This window comes from Hevea brasiliensis, chromosome 15 (genome assembly GCF_030052815.1).
Source record: "Hevea brasiliensis isolate MT/VB/25A 57/8 chromosome 15, ASM3005281v1, whole genome shotgun sequence".
NCBI lineage: Eukaryota > Viridiplantae > Streptophyta > Magnoliopsida > Malpighiales > Euphorbiaceae > Hevea > Hevea brasiliensis.
Window position 1 is genome coordinate 65,183,401 of NC_079507.1, and position 24,749 is coordinate 65,208,149.

A 24,749-nucleotide genomic window follows, 5' to 3' on the forward strand; every position below is an offset into this window, starting at 1 on the left:
TAAAATAAATAACATAATTTAATATTTCTATTTTATTTAGACTTTATTATAAAATAAAAATATAAATAATAAAATAATAACTCATATTTTTATTTTAATATTTAATTACCAAATAAAATGATTTGTGGTAATGAGTGATTGGACGGCAATAGTCGACTTCAGCACAAGCTCGTCGCTTGAAATTTTGTAATTTTGATAGCCTTCAGTGATTATAATTACACTAGATAACATCACTGGATAGTGGCTTTTCATCTTCCTACTGCAACATTTAAACGCTTTCCTTTGCAATCTGCGAGTGCAGATCTGCGCATGTCAAAGAGACAGAAGGAATGGATCGGATCCTAAAAGCTGCAAGAACCTCTGGTTCCCTCAACCTCTCCAATCGCTCTCTTAGGCAAGTCTATTAACACTACTTGAAAATGGATAGATTTAATCTCCATTATCGTTTCTCCGTACAATTTGCATGAATCTAAGTTATACAAATTGGAAAAAAGTTCGGAAAATTTTCTAATCAACGATTTGCAATCCACATTTTGTTGTGTTTAACATGTTAGTTATCTTTCTTGATGGATTTCGATATTCAGAGATGTGCCCGATGAGGTATACCGAAGTTTGGATGCAGTCGGGGAAGGTGAGAAGTGGTGGGAGGTAATTTTTCTTATTTCAATTGTATCTTCAAGTTTCATATCACAGACTTGTATTTAATAATGAAAATTTGTGTTGTTGAACTGGAGGAATGATTTGTTATTGCTTGGTGATAGGCTGTGGAGCTGCAAAAGCTAATTTTAGCTCATAATAACATTGAGTCATTAAAGGAAGACCTAAGAAATTTACCTCAACTTACTGTGTTGAATGTTAGTAATAACAAACTTATCAAGCTTCCAGCTGCAATTGGAGAGTGAGTGTTCCCAAACTTATATTTGGGCAGCTTGTTTTTAACCCTCTCTGATTTTGGTGTTCTTTATTTTATGTACTTGATGCTTAGCAAGGGATTTTCCTTTTCAATTTGTTTGACAGGCTTCCCTTGCTTAAATCATTAGACGTTTCATTTAACTTGTTACAAAAAGTACCCGAGGAAATTGGATCAGCAACTTCCCTTGTCAAGTAGGCTACTGTCGCTGCATCCAATAGCAATCATTAACTTTTGTTAGTTTATTCATATGAAAAATGCTTATGGTTTTGAATCTTTTCTTGACCAATGGGTCATAGTTGAATTTTTAATCTTGTGTTTGTTTTTTCATTGTGCATGTGGTCATTCTAGGTTTGATTGTTCGAGCAATCAACTTAAGGAACTCCCAGGTTCACTCGGAGGATGTTTAGATTTATCTGAATTGAAGGTAATACTTACGTTCATTAGTGATGATTGTAATCTGAATTAGTAAATCTGACAAAAACTCTAATTTTTCTCCTGTTAGCAAGAGATTCCTATAATGATCAACCTTGTGCCATTTGAACTTGCGTTTCTAAATGCTGATGGATGGGGATTGCTTTTAATATATAAAATCCAAACATCTAATGCCTACATTACCTATAAACAACTTCCTCATTTTTAAAGCAAAAAAATTTTTGGCAATCACTGGTAAGGTGGGTAATTAGGAAATTACTAAGTTATTATTGTCTAAATAAAAATAAATGGCCTAGCTGGTAATTCTATTTCACTTGTGAAGTCAATGGTGAATTTGTAATTCAATTTTGTTTTATGCTATACAAATTCTTCTAGTATTTATTTTTCCTAACAGATCTTTAACAAGGTATATCAAGTGTGAACGACAGGAAAAGAGGAACATACATATGGTTTTTATGTTCATTCTAAAACCAGATATTGCAATGGCATGTACATGTAGGAACTAAGAAGCATCTCTTATTGCAGCTATTTTGAAACCTATCCTTTACAACTTATGATATTGATACTTAAATCTCCTTGGCATGAAATCAGAATTCAAGCACTTATTTATTTTTTTAAATATCATACATGATCTTTAATGAAAATTTCTTGTGCTACTTTTCCCCCAGGTGTCAAACAACTTCATCACCAGCTTGCCTGAAGATCTAGCAAAATGTTCAAAATTGACGAAAGTAGATTTCGAGGTATTAACAAGATTTGTCATCTCTATTGCTGGTATATGCATTGAGTGATCTAAGTATGAGTCCAGTTAAATAGTCTCTTAAATCATTGAATCTTCTATCTGTGCCAGGGAAACAAGCTAAATAGTTTTTCTGGGAATTTGATGGCATCGTGGACCATGCTTACAGAACTTAATGCATGTAATTACCTGTGGTAGCTGTTGAGTTAGTTCTTTGATGGCAGTATCAGATTTCTGTCTTTAGATCTATGGAAATTTTAAAAGGTTTGTAATTTATGTTGTTTCTAACTGTGCAGCGAAGAACTTTCTCACTGTTATACCAGATAACTTTGGAAGCCTTTCACGACTCATTCGTCTTGACCTGCATCAAAACAGTCAGTAAATTAACCTAGGAGTTCCCTTGCTCAATATCCTCCTTTTTTTTTCCCTACTAATAAATTGCCTTTGTTTGAGTTTTGCAGGAATTTCATCAATCCCGCCATCAATAAGGGGTTGCTGTTCCCTTTTGGAATTTTATATGGGGTCATACTCTATTACTCTCATCCATTTTTACATTTGAATTGTTATGTGGATTTTCTCTTGAACTATTCCACTTTTGATACTTATCATTCGGGATTTGTTTTGTCACCTCATATTTTCAGGAACAATTCACTTTCTACTTTACCAGCAGAGATTGGGGAACTTTGTCGCTTAGCAACACTAGATCTTCACTCAAACCAGGTCTGCTTGGTTTTATTTTATTCTAAAATGATAGTATATTTGGTTGTTGAGACAGGTTAGACTGTTAGTACAGATATACAATGGTTTATTTGATCTGATCGCTATAGTTCATTTTCACACTTTCACTTGAAAGTTGACAGGAAATCATTTCCATTCCAAATTAATAATTTTGTATCAGCACCAATATTTAGTATTTTACAATCCATGAATCATAATAATTGCTTTGAAGATATAGTTGCACTAGTCATTTAGGAGAGCTCAAATTGCAATTTATTCATTGCTCTTATGTTCTAATGGATTGATTTCTGAAGAAATCTTTAAAATCATAGCTAATAATAGTGATTGATTAGATCAAATGTGAAGTATTATACAGAGTGATATTATCATGGTTATCTCAGAGACTCTGGGTACTGGATCACTAAATTATGACCTGAATACTAATTGCTTCATACAAGTGCAGCTGAAGGAGTTTCCCATGGAGGCATGCAAATTACATCTTTCAGTCCTGGATCTTTCAAATAATTCATTGAGTGGATTGCCCTCAGAGATTGGTAAGGTCAACAAATCATATTTGGTTGTGAAATTAAATCTGGTACATTTGAGTCTAAATCCATGGATGGAATACAATAGTCTAGGAATCCTTGTGTATTTTTTTCTCAGATGTTGGATAACATGAAGGACTGAAATCTGTTTTACTTTTGTCCATGTGACGAGCAGGTTTTATCCATTGCCAACTTATAATCACTGGGTCAATTTCTATTATGGCCAAGTAAATATAGAATCATGAAGTGTGCAATTTGATTTATTAGATGTTTACCTCTTCCACTTTGTCTCCATGATTTTGTCCACAGTGTTAAATTCACAATGGTTAAACTTCTTTGGTGTTTAAAAATAGTGTGGGAGGATGATTCCCCATCTCCAGCTTCTCAGATAGCAAGTGGAATGGAAATGAATTAAAAGGAAAGTGTGTCTCCATCTTAAATGAGGGATATAACATACAAAACTTAGCCGTCGACTCTTTCTTTTAATTGTTTCATGCTTGAATGTTTAACTTTGCATATGTTTATTGTTCAATAATGTTGCTAAAGGATGTAAATATTACCCAAACCTTTTGGTCCGTCTGTATTCTTTTATCTTTTTTTTCTTTTTTTTTTCTTTAGTTGCTTAGGCACTCTAAAGATTTCAAAGTTGTTGATTGTTTAATATTGACATGATATATAAATGATGGAACACTTTTGTTCATTGTCTAGGAAAGATGACAACTTTGAGAAAACTGTTGCTTACTGGCAATCCATTGCGAACCATACGCAGGTATGAAGCATGGAATTGGTCTGTGTGAATGTTCTATGCTGCTTTATATTATTTTGTAAATGATTTTCCCCCTCTATCAGCTCATTGGTTTCTGGACCTACACCTGCTTTATTGAAGTATCTTCGAAGTAGACTTTCTGAAGCTGAAGGTGAGCTTGTTTCGTGACCCATATGACATAAACAATATTCATTTCTAAGTTTATTACCTTCTCTAGTGTGTTTCCCCCCCTCAATTATTTTGCTGTTATTGGAGTTCCAAATTTTGACTCAATACCTGGACGATTCTCACCGAAGTGGAAAATGAGGAGTTGCCACTTTAATTTTGAGGAAAATTAAAGAAAACCGTTTTTGTTTTGGAAAAGATTTGACCACTTCTAAGACAGAGATTCTAGGTTCGGGGTTCGCATACATGTGGGGAAGTTGTTAGGCACCCCACATCGTCCCTCAACGAGGGCAAGTAGATTTAATAATGTGCTCTTTATAACTTAAGACTAATAATTTTGGGGTTAAGATTACGATATTGGTTCCCGTTATTTATTAAATGAACGCTTGATATTTCACTATTTTGGGTTTCCTATGAACACGAGTAAATGGGACGGCCCTATAGTGAGTTGAGATTGTGTTTATTTAATTTGTTATCTACAAAAGTATTATATTAAATTCCTCCCTCTTCGAAATTAGGACTCTAATTCTGAAGAGGTATTATTTGGTTTTTAGAGATTCATAATAAGTGAGTAGGACTCTCGGCTCACTCATTATTTACTTCATCATTGGCATCCAAATAATTGAGGGTGGTGTGTATTTAGTGATTTTTATACTTGAACCGATATGGGTATAGATTTTCATTCCTTTTAATTAGGACTTTAATTCAAAAGGGATATGCCAACTAGTACCTAGAGAGTTTTCTTCATTAATGAGAACTCTCAGTTAATAAAGAAAAGTCTCATCATCGGCATAATTAACCGTAGAACCTTTACCCATATTGTTTCATCTTGAACCATTCGATATTTTCGCGACTTTGGTATTTTGTTTGATTGAGCCGAATGTTAGGTAGAAACCCCTAACAACAGTTATTTCAGAGTTTGAAATTAAAAGAACAGAAAATTAGAAGAAAAGAGAGAGAGAGAGAGAGAGAGAGAGAGAGAGAGAGAGGAGAGAATTGTAAGGAAGAAGATAATATTTCATTGAGAATTTGAATGAATCTTTACAATATCTCACAGCCCTATTTATTGCCACTTTCCCTCCAAAAACAACTGCCTAACCCTTGCTACAATTTCTCCAACAACCTCTAACAGAAAGCTACAACAATTTCAACTACCATCACAACTAATTAATCAATTCACTTATTCTTATACTTCCTTCTTCTGTACGTGACAATACCCCATCTCGAGAACATTCTTGTCCCCAAGAATGTATGAAAGTGGGAAATTGGGCTTGGATGAATGACTGATCCTCCCAATTAGCATCCTCTAATGGAAGATTAAACCATTTGACCAGTCCTTGAATTACAGCCTGACCATTCCTTGTAATGGTTCTGGTTTGCAAAATCTTCTCAGGGGCCACTATTATTTCATTCTCCAACATTTCGGGTAACTGTAATTGTGGCACAACATTGTCTCCAAGTTTTCTCTTGAGAAGCGAGACATGGAAGATAGGGTGAATAGCAGCATTAGGAGGAAGCTGTAACTTGTATGCCACGTTGCCAATCTTCTTCAGAATTTGAAATGGTCCATAATACCTAGCAGCTAACTTTAAATTCCTTCTTAAGGCAACAGATGTTTGTCTATAAGGTTGAAGCTTTAGATATACCACATCCCCTACCTCAAATTCTTTCTCAACTCTACCCTTATCAGCTTGCTGTTTCATCCTATTCCTAGCTTGCTCTAAATTCTTGAGAACATCATTTAACTGCTGCCTCTCCTGAAAAAATTTTTCAACAGCCTGAACTGGTGATGCAAAAGAAGGAATAGCAGGTAATGATGGAGGGTAATAGCCATATAAGGCTTCAAATGGAGTCATTTTTATAGCAGAATGGTATGAGGAATTGTACCACCACTCTGCAAGTGGCAACCACTGAAACCAGGCTTTGGGATGCTGATGAGTCATGCATCTCAAGTAGGTTTCCAAACACTGATTCAAACGTTCTGTTTGGCCATCACTTTTACGGTGGTAAGCACTACTATAAGAAAGAGTAGTACCCAGCTGCTTGAAAAATTCTTTCCAAAACACACTTGTAAATACTTTATCTCGATCTGAAACAATTGTGACAGGGGCACCATGAAGCTTATAAATGTGTTCTATAAAGACCCTTGCTACAGAAGATGCAGTAAAGGGATGAGCCAATCCAATGAAATGGCCATATTTTGTATACCTATCAACCACCACTAGGACGGTATCCTTACCTCCAGACTTAGGAAGCTGCTCAATAAAATCCATAGTGATGTGCTGCCATGCCTGAGAAGGTATTGGTAAAGGCTGCGATAACCCAGGGGTAGCGAAAGTCATTCCCTTACATTTAGCACATTCTGCACATTGTTGCACCCATTGCAAGACTTCAGTATACATGCCAGGCCAATAAAAATGTCTCTGCAGCCTACTATAAGAATTGTGAATGCCAGAGTGCCCTCCCATAGCTGTCATGATACAATGCTATTAATTGCTTCCTCAAATTATCATGACAACCCACATACAATCTATTGTTGTAATACAACAGCCCTTGCTTCAAATGAAACTTGAAATGAGCCTTACTATCCAAAGAAAGTTGAGTAATTAAATCCGCAACCTTAGAATCATTAACATAGCTATTAAGGACATTAGCCATCCAAGTAGGAATGATTTCAGAATGAGCAGCAGATAATTGATTCACAGCAGAATGTGGCCTTCTAGATAAAGCATTAGCCACTCTATTCTCCACCCCTCTTTTATACAAAATTTTATAATCTAAACCCAAGAGTTTAGAAATACCTTTCTGTTGTAGGTTAGTGTGAAGTCTTTGCTCTAAAAGGTGTTTGATACTTTCATGATCAGTTTTGATGAAGAAGGGACCTTGCTCAAGGTAATGCCTCCATTTAGTGACAGCAAAAGTGATTGCCAGCAACTCTTTGTATATACAGAAAGGCTTTGATTCCTAACCCTAAAAGCCTTAGAAATATAGGCTATAGGGTGTCCATTTTGCTGTAATACAGCTCCCATACCATAGCTGCTAGCATCAGTTTCAATGAGAAATGGCTTAGTAAAATTTGGTAATGCCAGAACAGGAGCAGAGGACATAGCTACTTTTAATGAGTCAAATGCTTGTCTAGTAACTTCAGTTCATTGAAAGTTGTCCCTCTTTAATAAATCTGTAAGAGGCTTACTAATCACCCCATAATTTCTAACAAACTTCCTGTAATACCCTGTCAATCCCAAAAAATTCCTCAATTCCTTGACAGAAGTTGGATAAGGCCAAGTTACTATAGCCTCAATTTTGTCTGGATCTGTAGATACTCCTTTTTCTGAAATAATATGCCCTAAATAATCAACAAAATTCTGACCAAAATAGCACTTAGACATTTTAGCAAAAAGCTGCTGCTCCTCCAACACCTTAAAAAAATATTCCAAATGCTGTAAATGGGATTCTAAATCAGGGCTGTAAATGAGTATGTCATAAAAAAAAAACAAGAACAAACTTCCTTAAAAATGGTTGGAAAATTTGGTTCATGAGGGCTTGAAAGGTGGCAGGGGCATTAGTCAACCCAAAAGGCATGACTGTGAATTCAAAATGTCCATGGTGGGTTTTAAATGCAGTCTTGGGAATATCAGGAGGATCCATTCGAATTTGGTGATATCCAGCCCTTAAATCCATCTTAGAAAACATTTTTGCTCCATGTAATTCATCCAATAGATCATCTATGATAGGAATAGGAAATTTATTCTTAATGGTGTGGTCATTCAACTTTCTGTAATCAACGCAAAATCTCCAAGTGCCATCCTTCTTTTTAACCAATAAAATAGGGGAAGAAAATGGACTAGTGCTAGGCTGAATAACTTTGGAATTCAACATTTCAGTCACTAACTTTTCAATCTCATTTTTCTGATAATGGGGATACCTATAAGGTCTCACATTTATAGGTTTAGTATCAGGTTGTAATGGAATATTGTGGTTATGACTTCTAAAAGGGGGTAAGGAAGTAGGTTCAGCAAAAACTTGAGGGTATTTATGAATAACTTTCTGAATATCAGTGTGAATATTACCTCTGTTAGCTGCAAACAGAGTAGTAGCAGCAACAAAATGAATTCCAATAGCCTGCTCTATCAAATTAACACAGAATAATGGAGACTGGAAATCATTTCCCTTCCAATGCAACAACTGCTGCAAGGAATTACATTCTTGAAGGCTACCAGGTTCCATCCCCTCTTTAATCCCTTGTAAAGTAACTAAAGTATCTCCCTTTTGAAATGAGATTTGCAATCCCTTGAAATCGAATAAAATTGGACTCACACTTCTCATCCAATCTACTCCCAATATAACATCAAATCCACCCAACTCCAAAAGTCTCGTAGGAAAAGAGAAACATTGGTTCTGAGTGTGCCATTGAAATGAAGGACACATTGTAGAACTTAGTAATTTCCTTACATCAGCTACAATAACCATTGACACAGGTGCTTGCAACACTGAAAGTTTTAAATCTTTGGCCACTTTTACATCCAAGAAACTGTTAGTGCTCCCACTATCTACCAATATAACTAATTGTTTATCCTTATGTCTCCCCATCACCTTAATTGTGTCTCCACCTTGACTGCCTTCCATAGCATGGACTGATAGAGTCATTTCTGGTTGTCCTTCCCCAATTTCCTCACCTTCTGCCACTTCTTGATACTCTTCCTCCAATTTTTCCACTCCTTGTTCCTCCAACTGAATGGCCATAGTAGTCTTAGATTTACACTGATGACCAGGGAAGAACTTTTCCCCACATCTGTAACAGGGTTTGGACTGTCTACTTGCTGCTGGAGTTGGAAGCAAACCTGGTTTAGATGAAGGTTGAGGTAATGAATTACTACTGGTAGTAGAAGAGGACTTAGCAGTGGTTGCAGAAGGTTTTTGGTTGTGGTTGTTATCATTTGGAGGTTTTGGTGGATAAGAAAGTGGTTGAGAAATTTTGTAGGATTGGTTTGAAGAAGAAGATGCAAAATTAGGCTTATAAGCACTATTGTACCCAGATTTTGGTAAAGAAAAGGCTTTACTATTACATAGCATCCACTGCTCTTGTAGTCTAGCTGCTTCAAAAGCATGAGCTAGGGTTGTAGGCCTAACCATTCTCACCATTGGCCTAATTTCATCCCTCAATCCTCCAATGAATCCAGACAAAAAATAAGCTTCCCCTAAATCAGGCATAAACGTCTCCATTCTCACCCTAAGATCCTCAAACCTATCTTGATATTCCCCAACACTACCCTCTTGCCTTAGTCTCATAAACTCCTCAACTACATCCTCAAAACCCTGTTCTCCAAATCTATTGCGTACTGCTATCTCAAATTCTTCCCAAGATCCACTAATTTTAGACTTATTCCAATTTTGAAACCAGGAGTCAGCTCTTCCTACCATATACAAGCTTGCTATTCCCACCATCTTATCTTAAGGAATCCTAAAAACTTCAAAGTACTTGAAACACTTCCTAACCCAAGCCCTTGGCTCACTCCCATCAAAAGTTACTAATTCAATCTTAGGCAAAATCTTTTCTGACCCCACTGATTCCATAACAAAATCAGAACTACCCTGATCTCTAGAATGAAGATTCAAATTTTCCTTTGGAGCTGTTAAAGAATTCTTACCTGTCACTCCATTAGAATTCCTTTCATCAGACTTGATGATTTCCTTTCCTTTTTCCCTAAAAAACCCTAGCATTAGGGTTTTCAATCTTCCCACAGCAGTCTCAATTGCAATTTTATTCTCGGCAGCATCTTTCTTGATTCCTTCTTGTAACTTCTTGAAGTCCTACTTCAGAATTTCCATTTCCTTCCTGGTCTCCCGAGATTCCCCTTGCAACAAATCCAACCTTTCTTCCATTTGTGCCATCTTAACAGCATCTTGACCCACCACAGCTGATTTAGTCATGTTTTGCGACTCCAAAGAACCAAATTGCAGATGAACCTACCCAGTTTTCAGGCTCTGATGCCAAATGTTAGGTAGAAACTCCTAACAACAGTTATTTCAGAGTTGAAATTAAAAGAGCAGAAAATTAGAAGGAGAGAGAGAGAGAGAGAGAGAGAGAGAGAGAGAGAGTCGAGAATTGTAAGGAAGAAGATAATATTTCATTGAGAATTTGAATGAATCTTTACAATATCTCACAGTTCTATTTATTGCCACTTTCCCTCCAAAAACAACTGCCTAACCCTTGCTACAATTTCTCCAACAACCTCTAACAGAAAGCTACAACAATTTCAACTACCATCACAACTAATTAATCAATTCACTTATTCTTATACTTCCTTCTTCTGTACGTGACACCGAACTAACGGAAGAACTCTCCCTTAATAGTATATGAAGCACCCCAAGGAAGGACTCTCCCTTGTGTTATGAGTGCGAGGACTCTAAGAAGGACCCTCCATTGAGTCCCTAGTAAAAGATTTTGTAAAAATTTATGATTCTTGGAAGGACTCTCCCGCGAATCGTACTTTAAAAATGTATTTGGTAAACTTTGTAAGAACAAGAAGTTTGTAAAATTTTTGTAAAATAAACAAACACCAGGGAGTTCAAGGAAAGGACTCTCTCTTGATCTCCCATATTTGGTAGAGAATGAACTTTATAAAAAGACGCAAAATTGTAGGGGTTTCAAGGAAATGACTTCTCCCGATCTCCCACATTTATAAAGAGTGATATTTATAAAAAGGAAGAAAAATTGCGGGGGTTCGAGGAAAGGACTCTCTCCCGATCTCCCGTATTTATAAAGAGATCGATTCGTTCTCCAAACGTTTTTAAGAAAACGATGTCACTCCTGAACTCTCATTATTTCCTGAACTATGAAACAACAATATTATAAATGATAAAAAAAAATACACTATTCCCTAAAATCGTTTAGAGTGGAGAAAGCGAATCCATATAGCCGACCCCAAATTTTTGGGATAAAGGCTTAGTTGAGTTGAGTTGAGTATACGTAAATGCATGCATTTGAACGACAACTATATGTGCGTTATTCCTAATCTCCCAAATTTACTAAACGCACCATATCCCATCTCATCCTGACAGTTCGCCTTTGTTATTTCCGATCTCTTACCATCATACTCGAACTCTCTTCACTCTTTATTACATATGGACTCTGACTATAACCTCTTATTTTATCCGAACTCAAACTATGATTTCAACACTAATAAAATATGCTTATGAATAAAAAGTAAAAGGATAGAAATGACGGTACCACAACAACCTAATTAAAAAAGAAGCTTAAATCAAACTTAACAATATTTCCCTAAGAGTTCAATCATGACTAAATATTTATAGAGCTTGGATTCTAACGTAACATTGTGGATGATTGAAACTATCCCTCGAAGAAAAATGTAGACGTTAAGAGTTTTACATGGAAAGGGGCTCTGACAATGACAAGGTAAGTGAACCCTGATGTATGGAGTACAGAAACAGGGCTAAAGCACTATCAAGTTGATTTTTGGAGGTGACGGGTCAGGGTATTTTCGGAGAAAGCAAGCTATTTGATGCTGACACTACAATAAGGATTCTTTAGAAAATTGACGTTTCTAAAGCCTCCTACCTATATTCTTTAAGCTCTTTTGTCGGAAAAAGGACCCCTTCAATAGTAAAAATTTTGATATTTATAGGGAACAGGGGCCTCAAAATGAAGGCTCAAAATTCAAGAGGGAAAGGATGAAGGGTCTGGATTTAGAAGGACAAAATCCAAGGGTCGAGAGTTAAAGAGACAAAGGATTAAGGGTTGAGATTTAGCTCAAGACTCTTTTGTCCTTTTCTTTCTAATCCAATGGCTAGGAATTCTGACTTACAGATCAGATCAAGGGTTAGGAATGAAATGTGCCGAATCTGTTTGTTGCTTCAATCCAATAGCTTAGGATTTGTTCTTACCAATGAGATCAATGGTGCGGATTAAGGCGTACTAGAATGCTTTAATTGCCTCAGATCCGATGGTTCAGATTCATCCTTACAACATGGGGTGGATGGTGGAGATCGAATTGTACCCCAAATGCTCTCGTAAATCAAGGGTCGTGATTTAAAGTAACTTTTGAAGTTCTGATTTTCCAACCTTCCGATCTTTATTGGCCATTTTCTCGATCTACTCGATCTCTTAATCATGTTCCCCTTTGATCGATCTTTCAATAGTTTCTGATCCGAAAACTTAACTGCCCGATCTACGTTCCTTCCCCTTTACCTCAGATCTCTTATTGTCTTTCCGATCTCTCTTCTACTCGTTCTCTCCTTCTGGTCTCTGTCAGTGCACATCGAATATCGGAAAAGCATTAAATTTTTCGTCAACCGATGAGCTACTTCGAGTTCTGCAAGCATTAAATGCCAGGGCCTATATATACCAGGGGGGGTAGGCTGTCATTCTTACATTTTCACTTTCCCTCTTTGGTCAGTCTCAGACGTGTTCTTCCCCTATGCCTTATCTTTTCAGTGCTAATTTTCATTATGACAGGCATTTTGATCATTCTCCGATGACTTCCTTTGCCTATCACCTGAAAATGGATGAAACCGACGGTTAGAGAGTTACGAGAACATCATCCGATGAAAGTGAGGAAAACGGACCAAACGGCCTATCTGGGATTGAAATAACCATCGTTCCAATCTCTAGTTAGCTTGCCGGTTCGAGCCAAAAACCGATCTCGAGCAAGGGGACTGCTAATTTCAATCTTGATATCGGTGACCGCCTCTTAAAGTTCATTTGGCTCCTAACCATCTCAGGAGCCCCGACTAGAGCTCGGTTTTGGTCTGTGACATAGGCGATGACAACGAGCTTTCTGTAGTCTTTATCATAGTTGATGAGAGCTCTCCTCCCGATCTTCACATATCTCTTAAACGGCGTCTTAAGATCGGGAGGTGTCCGAACTGTGGAGGTATCCGAACTGTGGAAGCAAGATGGGTAGAATGTAGGTAGATGGTAGATAATGCACTTGTAATTAATGATCGGGCTGGGGAGGATCCGCCCAGTGATGTAATATGATCTTTTGGAAATAAAATAAATTTATTTTTATTTATTATTTATTTTTTATTTTATTTTTGCACCGCTCTCATTGTTCTTCCGGTCCCTCTTCTATCCGATCTCTAGTCACGCCCTTACAATCGATCTCTTTCATCCGGTCCCTCTCCCTCCATTTTCTTTCGGTGCACATCGAAAATTGAGATAACATTAAATTTCCCGCTAACTGATGCGCCGTCTAGGGTCTCGCAAGCATTTAATGCTCAAGTCTGTATAAGTAGGGGAGGGGGTAGGTTGTCATTCTTATATTTCCACTCATTCTTTCCCCTCATTCTCTCAAATCTCCGGCGAGGGTTCTCCTTTGTTCTTTGCTTTTCCGGCTACAATTCTTCACTTAGGTATTCTTTTGATCTTTTTCCGATCACATTCCCTTTGATTTCTTGAAAATGAGCGGCACTGACGATCAGAGAGTTGCAAGCCCACTTTCGATTCACGTTTCCTGGTTCTCTGAAGAAGATGAGGTAGCCGGACCGAGCGGTCGACCTAAAGTTGTTACGGCTACCGTCCAGCCCACCGGGTCGAGCCGACAGCAAGCTCCGGTTGCGAGGAAGGAGACTATACTCGTAAACGAGCTCTCCTCAGTCCTTGGGATGTCCGATCTCGAACTAATAAGCCAGGAGTTCAATCTTCCAACTGACTCATTTGAGCTCATTCAGTGTCATGGGGATCTTCAAGCCAATCACTTCTTCGAGGAGGTAGATCTGATTATAGTGTACGAAGAACAATTGAAGGCCGGGCTGCGATTTCCTCTGGAGCAATTTTACAAGGTTGTTCTAAAGTACTACCGAGTTTGCGTCACCCAAGTACATCCGAACTCTTAGCGAACTCTGATGGCCTTCAGAGGATTATGCCGAGCTAAAGGACTCAAGCCCATAGTGAAGGTATTTGCTGAACTACACAGACTTGCGCAGCGAAAAGATGATAAATTTTGGTTCTTCCAAGCAAAGCCGAACTGTGGGCTCTTCACTGATCTCCCATCCTCGCTAAAAAATTAGAAAGAGCGATTCTTCGTCCTCCGAAGTAAAGATCCCCGTGGCTTCGAGGGGATCCCACGAAGTTGAAATTATTTGGCCGAAAGGCCTGAGAAAAAGATCTTCCTAAATGATGTTGAGAACACCATGGTGAAGGAGCTTAAGAGCCATGCGGTCTCTCATAGGTATTCGTGCTTGGATGTGATCATGGCCGAACTGAAGTGGTGAATAATGAACGTGATCGCCCATGAGAACATTCAACTACAACTCTCTGATCTCGGCCCCGGGACAGGTAAAATCTAGATCTTTAGTCTTTTAGTCCTAGCGATCTCACTAACTTATTTTTCTGTGCAGACATAGCAAGAGGCGACGCTGAAACTCGGAAGCGGAAGGAGCTCGCCAAGAAGGTATTAGAAATGAAAGAGGCTACTGTTGCTGCTGAGGCCCCAGAAACGGGCTCGGGTAGAAGTGACAAGCTCCCCAGTCCGAACTCAAGAGCAACCAGTTCAGGAAATGCCGGTCCCAGCTGTGGAGCCTTCCACTCAACTCGCCGAGCCTCCTTCCCAACTCTCGGTCATCTCCGCTTCAGAAGGCAGATTCTCAGGGCAGACAGTCATGTCTGTGCAACCACTCTCCAGAGGTGCCCAAATATTGCTTCAATCACTGGAGAGGAGCAGGTCGGTGCGAGATAACATTGACTTGGCTAAAGTTGTGGGCGCCACGATCTGCTCTGCTGAGGACTGGACTCGAATGGGCCCAAACAGCATCGAGGATCTCCTCAACCATTCGATGAGCTTGAGCTTGGATGCTATGGTGACCCAGCACATGATCAGAGAGAAGGTCCACTTCCTGAGGAGGGAGATGTCAAAGGTGGTCAATGAGGCAATGTCCGCTAAGAGCCAGCTCTCCGCTGCTAATGCCCGAATTTTGGAGCTTGAGGAACAAGTGAGGTCTTCTGAAGAACAAACAACTCGACTACGGAAGGAACTCGAGGATGCTCAAGCTAGTCAAGCTACCAACCTAGCTAAATTTTTCGAGGAGATTAAGGCGAAAGAGAATGAGGCCTTGGAGAGAGAAGCTGGCACTTATGTGCAGGCCCACAGTGATCTCCTTGCCGAGCTGATCAAACGTTATCCTAAAGAAGACTTCACCTGGCTCGAGAAGCTCACCCCGGGTGTTGAAGCTGAGAGTGAGGACGAACTAGAGGGAGAGGAGAGAGCGGACAATGAAAATGTAACTGGAGATCGGGCTGGGGAAGACCTGCCCGCTGAATGATTGTAAAAGAGTTTTTAAGAAATGAATAATATGTCTCCTTTTGTATTACCACTTTATACTTCCTTTATTAAAAGTGCTTACATCAGAACTAATTAAGATCGGATAACCGAACACAAGACTAGACAGGACAGTAATTGAAATCTTGAGATATTTGAACACAATTAACCCATTGAGATCGGAAAACAATTGAATATAACCGCACGTAAGATCGGATTGCTTGGACACGGGAGATCATGCGTTAAAGAGATCGGAAATCAATCGAACCTAAATGAGCATGAAATCGGATAATTCAGAGACCGGATATCAAGCAAAACTTGGAAAACAATTTGGAACATTGTTGGGTTTCGGAGGGGTGACTTTTAATCGAACCATGATCAAAGCCACTTACTGAGATCGGTAATGTTTAGATCAGAACTCTTTTCAAGAATGACATTTTCATGAAATTAAAACTGTATTATAACTTGTGAAGGGAAAACAATCATATATTGATTATACAAATTGTAAATTTAATGGCCGGCAAAAATATAGTGTCTACATTCATGATTTGCATCTATGGATTATAAGTCGCTTAAAAGAAAAAGAAAATCCTTTTTGTGTAGATTCTGAAGCTACTACTCCAGCAAAGGAGATTGTTATTGCCATGGCAGCTCGAGAATCTGTTAGTTCCAAGGTACTCTTCAATTTTATTTCATTCTTAACCTTTTCTTGCAGATTGTAATATTGTAGATTAGGTTTTTGAGTAAGGCAATGTCTAATTCACCATTTATGAACATATGTGATCTAGTCATTGCAATCAACTAATTGCTTCTCTATACCAGCTCTCTCTTCAAAGTGGTTATTATGCTACTTTACATAAACCCATATAAGTTTTGTATCACATTCAATTTGAATCTGCATCGAGGTAATGTACTAATTCTTAAATGATGATAAGAGATGCAGTTTAGGTTCAACTGAGTTATGGCTCAAACAGTGAAAAATTATGGAATCATTTTTGCAATTCTTTATGTTTGATGCATATAAATAACCTGGAGTGCACCCCATACATTGTGGTTCCTTATGCATGATGTGGTAATGCAGATAATTTTAGATGCATGCAATGGGACTATGAGAGGCTTCTAGCTAAAGAGAAGTCAAATATATTAGGAAGAAGTTTTGGTAATTTTTTATTGTGGGGTTATGCTGTGTCTTTGAGCTATTTTCATAACATGTTAAGTAAACATTTACATTGCAGTATTTAAAATTGTGTTCAGTTGGATAACGATGCCAGACTTCTGCTTTCCACACATGAGATACTAAAAATATGGGTTCATTAATAGTTTGAACTGCACAGTGGGGTAGCCTTCCTTTTCCCTTAAACCCCAATCAAAGTTTGAACAGAATTTAGTTGCGGATCACTGGTCTTGATATCAAGAGATGTTACCATCTGAGCTTGCTGGTGCCTACAAAACTTAATTATACTGCCATGCTGTTTAGGCACATTCTTCCCATCAATGATTTGCAGTAATCCTAGCAAACAGCTTAAATTTGCCTTATATTTGATTTACTATTTGACTTCTTTACCTCTAATAATATATGCTTTCAGGAACTTACTCTAGAAGGGATGGGTCTGAGTGCTGTCCCATCAGAAGTATGGGATTCAGGTGAAGTTGTAAAAGTCAATCTTTCTAGGAATTCTATCCAAGAGCTGCCTGTTGAACTTTCTTCATGTGTTTCCCTCCAGGTTAGTTTCTGATTTATCTATCATTTATTTTCTCACTAGGGGTTTCAGGTGAAAAAAAAAAAAGCTATTTTTATGTGCTTTTACTCTAAAATTTCCTTTTCTCAGGACTATCAGAATTGAGTCGTCCTCTTTCATGTTTCTTATTTGATTTCTAATAACTTTCTAATGATGCATGAAACATAACAATACAATCCAGAAACTGATCTGTTTTGACTTATAGAGATACATGCTTATTTTGCTTTGAAGGATCTGTCAGCAAGCATCTGTTAATCTTAATCATATAAAAGCTTATCTATTTTTATACTATATTGATCTTGAACATCCATTTCTTGGGTATTTTTATGTGGCATTACCAACATTGAAGCTGACATTTTACATTTTGAACTGGGTATATGTGATTGTATTGTGTAATGATTTTATGGGCATCTAACTAATAAAATTCCAGCAATTAATCTTTCTCATTTTACATAGATTGGTGTTCAAATTTGAACTGATCAATTTCTGACTTGGGGCTAATAAGGTCTGGAAGTGTCAGTGATCCATATTTACATTTTTGCAAATCTGCAGATTTTGATTTTATCCAGGAACAAGATCCAAGAGTGGCCTGGTGCAATTCTGAAATCACTTTCTAATCTTTCATGTTTGAAGCTGGACAATAATCCACTGAGACAGGTAACAGGGACTTGATATATGATTCTTTGCTGTACCAGGAAATAATAAAACAGAAACATAAAATGGATAGTGAGGTTGGTTATGTACTAAGGGTTGAGCTCCATCCTGCTAAAACCATAAGATATCTGGCATGTGCAACTCTTAACGAGTCAAAAAGGGGTAAAGGTGATGGGACCTCAGGAAACATCTTGAGAACCCAGAACTGACTACAATGCTGTTCTAACTTTCTCATTTCAGGATTAATTTCGTGACAATCAATAATTCACAAAGTTCATTCTTAGATACAAACTTGATTGGATATCAGTTTTTTATCGCAATTCCCAATGTTCAAACAAAACACAATTTTAATGACATTGAAGATTGAAAGTTGTTTCCTAGGAAATGTTTAGTATGAGATTAAAAAATTGAAGGTTGAAAGTTACTCCTATAAATTTTAAGGAGTAATTGTTAAGGGAGTAAAAGATAATTAATTGTGTAACAAATAATGGCGTTTGGTAGGAGGTTAATATATATATGAACTTAAATGAATTATGGTGTTACTACATTTATTGAGCTTTGTTAACCTAGTCCCCCTAAGGCTAACATGTAACTTTTGAAGAGGGGTGAAATGTTAAGGAGGTTAAAAGTTAACCTATTCACTTATAGCATCCAAATAGCATTAATGAGAGGTTAAAAGTTACAAAGGTCTTGTTAATCTCTTACCAAATGCCTAGTTAAAGTTAACTAACATGTAAGAACAAGAAGATAAAGATGATGATGGTAGTCCTTATGAGTGTAGTTTAAGAAAGTTATAGTGCCAGCTTTCATTAGTGTGATCTGGCTGCCTATTTTCTTGAACTATATATTCCGCCTGAAGGATTTCAAGTTTTCCAATTGTCTTGATCTTTTTCTGCCTATTCTCATCGGTTGTCCTTGTACTACCCATTTTATCATATTTTACCTGTAGATTCCATCGGACGGATTTCAAGCAGTCTCAATGCTTCAGATTCTGGATCTAAGTGGTAATCCATCTTCATTACCTGACCATTCAGCATTTTCTAACTTGCCTCATTTGCAAGAGCTTTACCTAAGGTCAGTCGGCTAAAAATTATTAGTGTATACCAGTGTGTATGTGCGTGTCATATTCTGTGTGTGTATTTATGTTTCTACAAGTATTTTCTTTGATATTTTCTGTTTGACACATTTCTGTTAACCTAACAGACATGTGCGATTGCATGAGGTACCGTCAGATATATTGAGCTTACAACAACTGCGAATCCTCGACTTGAGCCAAAATGCTTTACAATCAATCCCAGAGGTAATAATTGTGTTTGTTAGACAAAACATATTCAACATATGAAACTGCTGCTTTTGTATTAAGAACTTGTTAAAAGTCAGCATTTTTTTCCCATGACTTTAATTTTGAGATATAAAAGAGACTTGGAAAAGGATTCGTCTGGTACATAAAAGGTTTGTGCATAATTTTTCCTCTTTTTTTCTGTGTTCAGCCAGTTTGAAATTTTTATTTCTTAGTTATTTTATTGAGTGCTGAAGTAAAAGTGCCAACTTTATATCCTTTTTTTAAAAATAGAAAATATCTTATTCCCTTTTGGTGCATTGCCTGCCAGTACGTTCTTGACTGTGTTAATTTTGCATGCAGGGTTTCAAAACTCTTACTTCTCTTACTGAGCTTGACCTGTCAGACAACAATATTTCAGCACTTCCACCAGAGCTGGTCAGATTACTAATTCCTTTCAATATTTATGGGCCATAAAATCTCCTGTTTGAAACACCCTTCCCCCTTCCCTCTGTCTCTACCCCAAACAAGAAGAAAAGAGGATCTAAGAGAGTGTTAGACATTATGATTTCTCCAGTTTGCAGAATGAGGGCTAATAAGATTTTTAGCAATGATGGTCCGCACACGCCTAATGATCAACTGTTGTATGATTAATTGAGGGTTGTGAATTTAAGTTGACTGGTGACAAAATAAATTATGATGCTTAAGAAAAGGAAAAAGAAAAATAACTATGATTTGAAAAGGATCAAGCCTTTTGCAGCTGCCTAATTCTAATGTTATGAACCATAAACAATTACACGAATGTTTTTCCTGTAGCGGCTGCCTGTTGCTATTATTATGGTCCATAGTTAACAGCAAAACTGTGTATCTCTGAGCTTGTGGTTTTTAACTTTTTGTCTACCCTTTTTACATTATAATTTGCACTGTAGATCATTAATCTGTTGTGTTAAGTTTGTTGAACTTGATTTAGTTAGTATGGGATGATAATATTTCTCTCTTTTTGGTTGTTCAGGGTTTACTTGAACCAAGCCTACAGGCCTTGAGACTTGGTGGGAATCCACTGAGAAGGTATAATACTAGACTTCATGAACTAGTTCAGTTTACTGCTTAATTTTAATTGAGCTGATTTCTAGACAGTTGGATGAGTGAAGGTCGTTTACTAGTTTGATAGCCTGGCAGTTGAACATTCTAAAATAACCAGGCATTGGCCATGTTTCAAACTCCTATCAACGTGAAAATCAAGATCTCTTCATGACAATACATGGAAAAGGGTTTTTTCTGGGCAGTAAACTTCTTAATTTGCAAAGACTGTTGAATGAATCTCGAGAGAAAAAGATTAAGGACCTGTCTAAATATACTATGCTATGTAATTGATATGGAACATAAGTACACTTAGCCACATTTTCATATTTCTTTCCACAGAATTTTTGTAAAGGCTTCAATAACATCCATGAGTGCCCACCCTTTTATTTAAATAAAAATTAGCTGTCTGAAAACAGAATGGGAACAAGCCATACCGCATGTTTTTTCCGATGCTGTCTGGATGAAGAACTATAACATTACTCCAGAAAGATGAAAATCTAATAGCATCTTAAATGAAATAAAATGCTTTTTCTTCCTCCTCTCTCCTAACTCGATTATGTCTTCCCTGAGAATTTGAGTCACCATCCCAACTATAATTCTTTTTTTTTTTTTTTTCTACAGCATCCGAAGGACAATTTTGGATAGAGGAACAAAAGCTGTTCTGAAGTATTTAAAGGACAAAATTCCAGAGCAGTAGCATTGTTCATATCACCCTGATACTCCAGGCTGCTTTAATTTTTATTTTTTAATCTTTTTTGGATCAGGAAATGCAATTTGAAGGATTTCTTGTGTTAATTCTGAGTGTGACCGTTTGCAACATAAACGTCTGTACAAACAAATGGCCACGTTGCTTCTTTTCATGAGATACTTCGTTTTACCATTGTTGATTGCCCTCTTTGCTTTCTGCAACTTATTTTGTTGATTTTATGAGAATAAAATTAAGCTGGCTTCAATAATTATCATATATTACTAAAACTAGATCAATTGAAACCGAAAATAAAAAAAAATATTTTGTTTCCCTTGCAGTCTATTCAATACATAATTTACTAATTAATAATTCGGCACATTTGTCAAGTAGGATATTAATTTGTGACAAAAAGCAACCTTGAGCTTTAACTCCGATAGAAAAAAGGGAAAATTGCCTAGATGCAGTAAAAAGAAGTTAGATAAAATTATAATTTAGTATCTGAAATTTAATAAAACTTATAGATTAATCCCTATATTTTTAAAATCCATCTATCTAGCCCTTGACATTTAAAAACACACATCAGGTTCAAATAACATTGATAATATATGAGTAGTCAAGTTTAAAACTCGTTTGAATAGCAAATAATTATGAGCAGTTGAGACAAGTCTTTGCAAAGGAAATTATTAAAAAGATAATCATATCTAAAATAAATAAAATTTAGAATGATACAAGCTATTTGCGATTGGAAAAATGACAACATCAAAATCTTCTTGTCACTAACTAATTTACTATTGGGTATCAACTAGAGGAGCTAAAGATCATAGACATTTTATGCCTCATGTTTGCTTTTAAGTTTTTGGATTACTAACCTTATCATACTTTGTCTTTGCTAGAACAGATGCAAAAGCCTCTGATAACTATGAATCCATCACTTTTAATTCATATCACAACTATTCCACAACTTTAATGAGAAACATACTCCATTATGTCCACAAATCAGATTCAGCATAAAACTTGCACATCAAATTCCTGTCAGAGGGGGTTTCCATTCAGGACTTTCATGTATTTACTTCAACTGAAGCATCTTTGACATCTTCCAACAACAATCTAAACTTTAGAGTCTTATGAAGGCGGGCAACTGGCTTCACTTGCTTACTTGGAGCTTGATTTGGATCAATTATGCATTTACCTGAGAACAGGTTTGCTTCTGATGGTCCTGTCTCCTCATGAAGCACAGGGGGAGCTTCTGAAAATAAAAGTTCATGTCAGCATGATAATGCAACAAGTAGTTCCTAGACAGAGCTTCATGTAGAATCATATGATAAAACACTTCTGAAAATATTTTAGCAAAAATAGCTTGGACGCAATGAAGTCATATTTGTCTCTGTAAAACAAAGACAAATAATGTTGATAAAATAGATCGGACCTAACTATATCCCAGAAAACATCTTGTGGGAGGAGATTGCCCAAGTCATATATGAACCATTTTTGCTCAATACTCGGCTGATGTGAGACTTAACACAGCCCTCTTATACCAAAGACTGAACATATGAAGCGTGAAATTTGTAGAACTGGACATCTACAGATGGTCCGACATTGAGATTAGGATTAATTCTAATATCATATTTGATAAAATGGACTTACTCCAAAAGGCATCTTATGGGAAGTGGATTGTTCAAGTCATAGATGAAGCAAATTTTTTGCCTAATACCCAGCCAATGTGAGGCATAACAATAACATGAAAAGCTCATCAAATGAGAACATAATTTTGCAACATGGTGAAACTCCAGCTCATGTCATGCAATAGAATCATTTCATTTTTACTTTATTTGCTACAAAAAATTAATGCCAAGATCAAATAAAATCTTCAGTTCATGTGAGGGAATTTTCCTTGCTTCATTACTAATTTGTATGGGCAATAATAGTAAAAAAAAACTCACCTTCTTCAGAGAAAACCAAACATGTTCCTATTGTTTCTTCATATTCTCCTATCTGTGGAAAAAAAGCCATTAACCAATAAAATTTAAAATCATATACCATGCACCAATCTCATCAGTAAACCACCCAAATAGGAAAAATCTCATGAAAAATTGCTGATACTAAAAGTGAATACCAACATCTGCCAACCCAATCAAAACATGACTCACCAGCTTCAATTTGTCATCTATGATCAGTATTGGATTCAAAGTATCAAGACCCTAAAATCCAAAAAACAGTGAAGTAAAATAAAATGAGTATTCATGACAAGAAAATAATGGGATCTCAATGAACTAATAAGGGAGACAATAAACGTGAAGAAAAAGGCAAAGAGAACTGAAAAAAAAGAAGCCAAAACAAAATGTAGATGCCATGATCCTATACTTCAATTAAAAAAGGGGCACATGCAAGAAAGTATGTAGTGGAAGAACTGCAAACAGTCTTGGCAACTCCTTATCAAATCCATGTGCGAGAAGCCCCATTCAAACCTTCAAGTAAGACCAGTAGAACCAAAAAAAAGGTCTCCTAAAACACTTGCATGGCATTTTTGAACAACTAAAATGCAGTGGAAATTTTCGAAAGGTTAAATATCAAGCAAGAAAAATATAGATAACTGTGTATTATAGGGATTCAAGCATACATATAGAACATATGGTGCATCTGGCGGAACGTCAACTTGCCCAGACACGGCATCAAGATCAAGTAGTACATATTCCTCTTCATCCTCTGCATGAACATCGTGCATCAAGTCTGCTTCCATTACCTGTAAGTACAAATGAACTGGTAATTTCTGAAGACCAAATTAACAGGCAGAGTAATACTTCGGAGGATTTAACCCAAAATCATTTAGAATGGAGAAAGAGAATACATATAACCGACCCCAAATTCTTGAGATAAAGGCTTAGTGAGATGAGTTGAGTAATACTCCAGTAAGGTAAACTATCAGGGATGTGAATCAGAAAATATTACATTTCTGAATTGAAGCCTATATGTTTAAGAAACAAAAAGGCTACAAAAAATTAATTAGAAAAGCATTATCAATTTTCACCAAAATTTGTATCCCAAAAAAAGAAAAAAAAAAACTGTTTAACACTATATACACAATATACGCAAGCTTGCATGAAACATCCCTTATTTCCCAGTTCACAAATTCCATTGCAGCCTATATTTATAATGAATAAATTCTATATAAAGTTAAAGTACTACATGGTAAGGAAACACCACTAATCTTATTCTACATTTTTTTTTTCAACTACAAAAAGAGAAAAGTAGAAAATGTTAAAAAAAGAAAGTTCAGATTTCCCAAAAGGGTAGAGTCCGAATGGCAAAACCTCGAGACTAAAACCCTAAAATAAAATCATTAGCTTTAACTCGTTTTCTCTTCAAAGAAAAAAATCTAAGGGTCTAATTGCTAATCGATCTTCGTTTAGCCAAAACCACTAACATGCCCAAATTTATTTCATCATTGTTTCCATGAGATACGTCAATACATTCTCAATTGAAGATCGAACATTAAGGTACAGACAAATTCAAAGAAGTAATCTTCAACAGCAAATTTGAAAGGGATTGAACTATTTTATTTACCTCCTCCTCCGCCTTCCTTTAGGCGTCCACTGGGTTGGATTTGTATAAATTTCCAGAGTTTTTCAGAGATTTTTCTGTGAACACAGGGGATAAAAAAAAAAGCTGATGGTTGGTAGCGCGTGTATGTATTACCTACACCGGCACACGCGCGAGCGCAGACGGGTTGGAGTTATAAAAGCCTATTATATA

At 36.7% G+C, this 24,749-nt stretch overlaps 2 protein-coding genes across 7 annotated transcripts; one reads left to right on the forward strand and one right to left on the reverse strand.

Annotated features, from left to right (window-relative positions):
- The first annotated feature begins 153 nt into the window (after positions 1–153).
- LOC110655236 (plant intracellular Ras-group-related LRR protein 6) lies at positions 154–21,191 on the forward strand. Of its 5 annotated transcripts, none has more exons than XM_021811462.2 (21): positions 154–394; positions 585–648; positions 762–898; positions 1,018–1,104; positions 1,262–1,337; positions 2,014–2,088; positions 2,196–2,265; positions 2,381–2,458; positions 2,546–2,606; positions 2,726–2,804; positions 3,265–3,355; positions 4,055–4,115; positions 4,196–4,263; positions 16,160–16,230; positions 17,143–17,280; positions 17,848–17,952; positions 18,899–19,023; positions 19,153–19,249; positions 19,592–19,666; positions 20,241–20,296; positions 20,362–20,729. In XM_021811462.2, exons 1-21 carry the CDS (start codon positions 330–332, stop codon positions 20,375–20,377), a joined length of 1,695 nt encoding a protein of 564 aa, XP_021667154.2. In that variant the 5' UTR covers positions 154–329; the 3' UTR covers positions 20,378–20,729. The 5 variants fall into 5 exon arrangements, with proteins under 5 accessions (XP_021667154.2, XP_021667153.2, XP_021667155.2 ...); XM_021811461.2 differs by having other exon boundaries at positions 20,366–20,729; XM_021811463.2 differs by having other exon boundaries at positions 20,408–20,729.
- Positions 21,192–21,913: 722 nt separating this feature from the next.
- On the reverse strand, positions 21,914–24,723 carry LOC110655235 (uncharacterized). 2 transcript variants are annotated; one of them, XM_021811458.2, is made up of 5 exons: positions 24,561–24,723; positions 23,617–23,739; positions 23,147–23,197; positions 22,940–22,991; positions 21,914–22,242 (listed from the first exon to the last, which is right to left on the reverse strand). In XM_021811458.2, exons 2-5 carry the CDS (start codon positions 23,734–23,736, stop codon positions 22,058–22,060), a joined length of 408 nt encoding a protein of 135 aa, XP_021667150.1. In that variant the 5' UTR covers positions 23,737–23,739; positions 24,561–24,723; the 3' UTR covers positions 21,914–22,057. The 2 variants fall into 2 exon arrangements, with proteins under 2 accessions (XP_021667150.1, XP_021667149.1); XM_021811457.2 differs by having other exon boundaries at positions 21,914–22,245; positions 24,561–24,721.
- Positions 24,724–24,749: the final 26 nt, after the last annotated feature.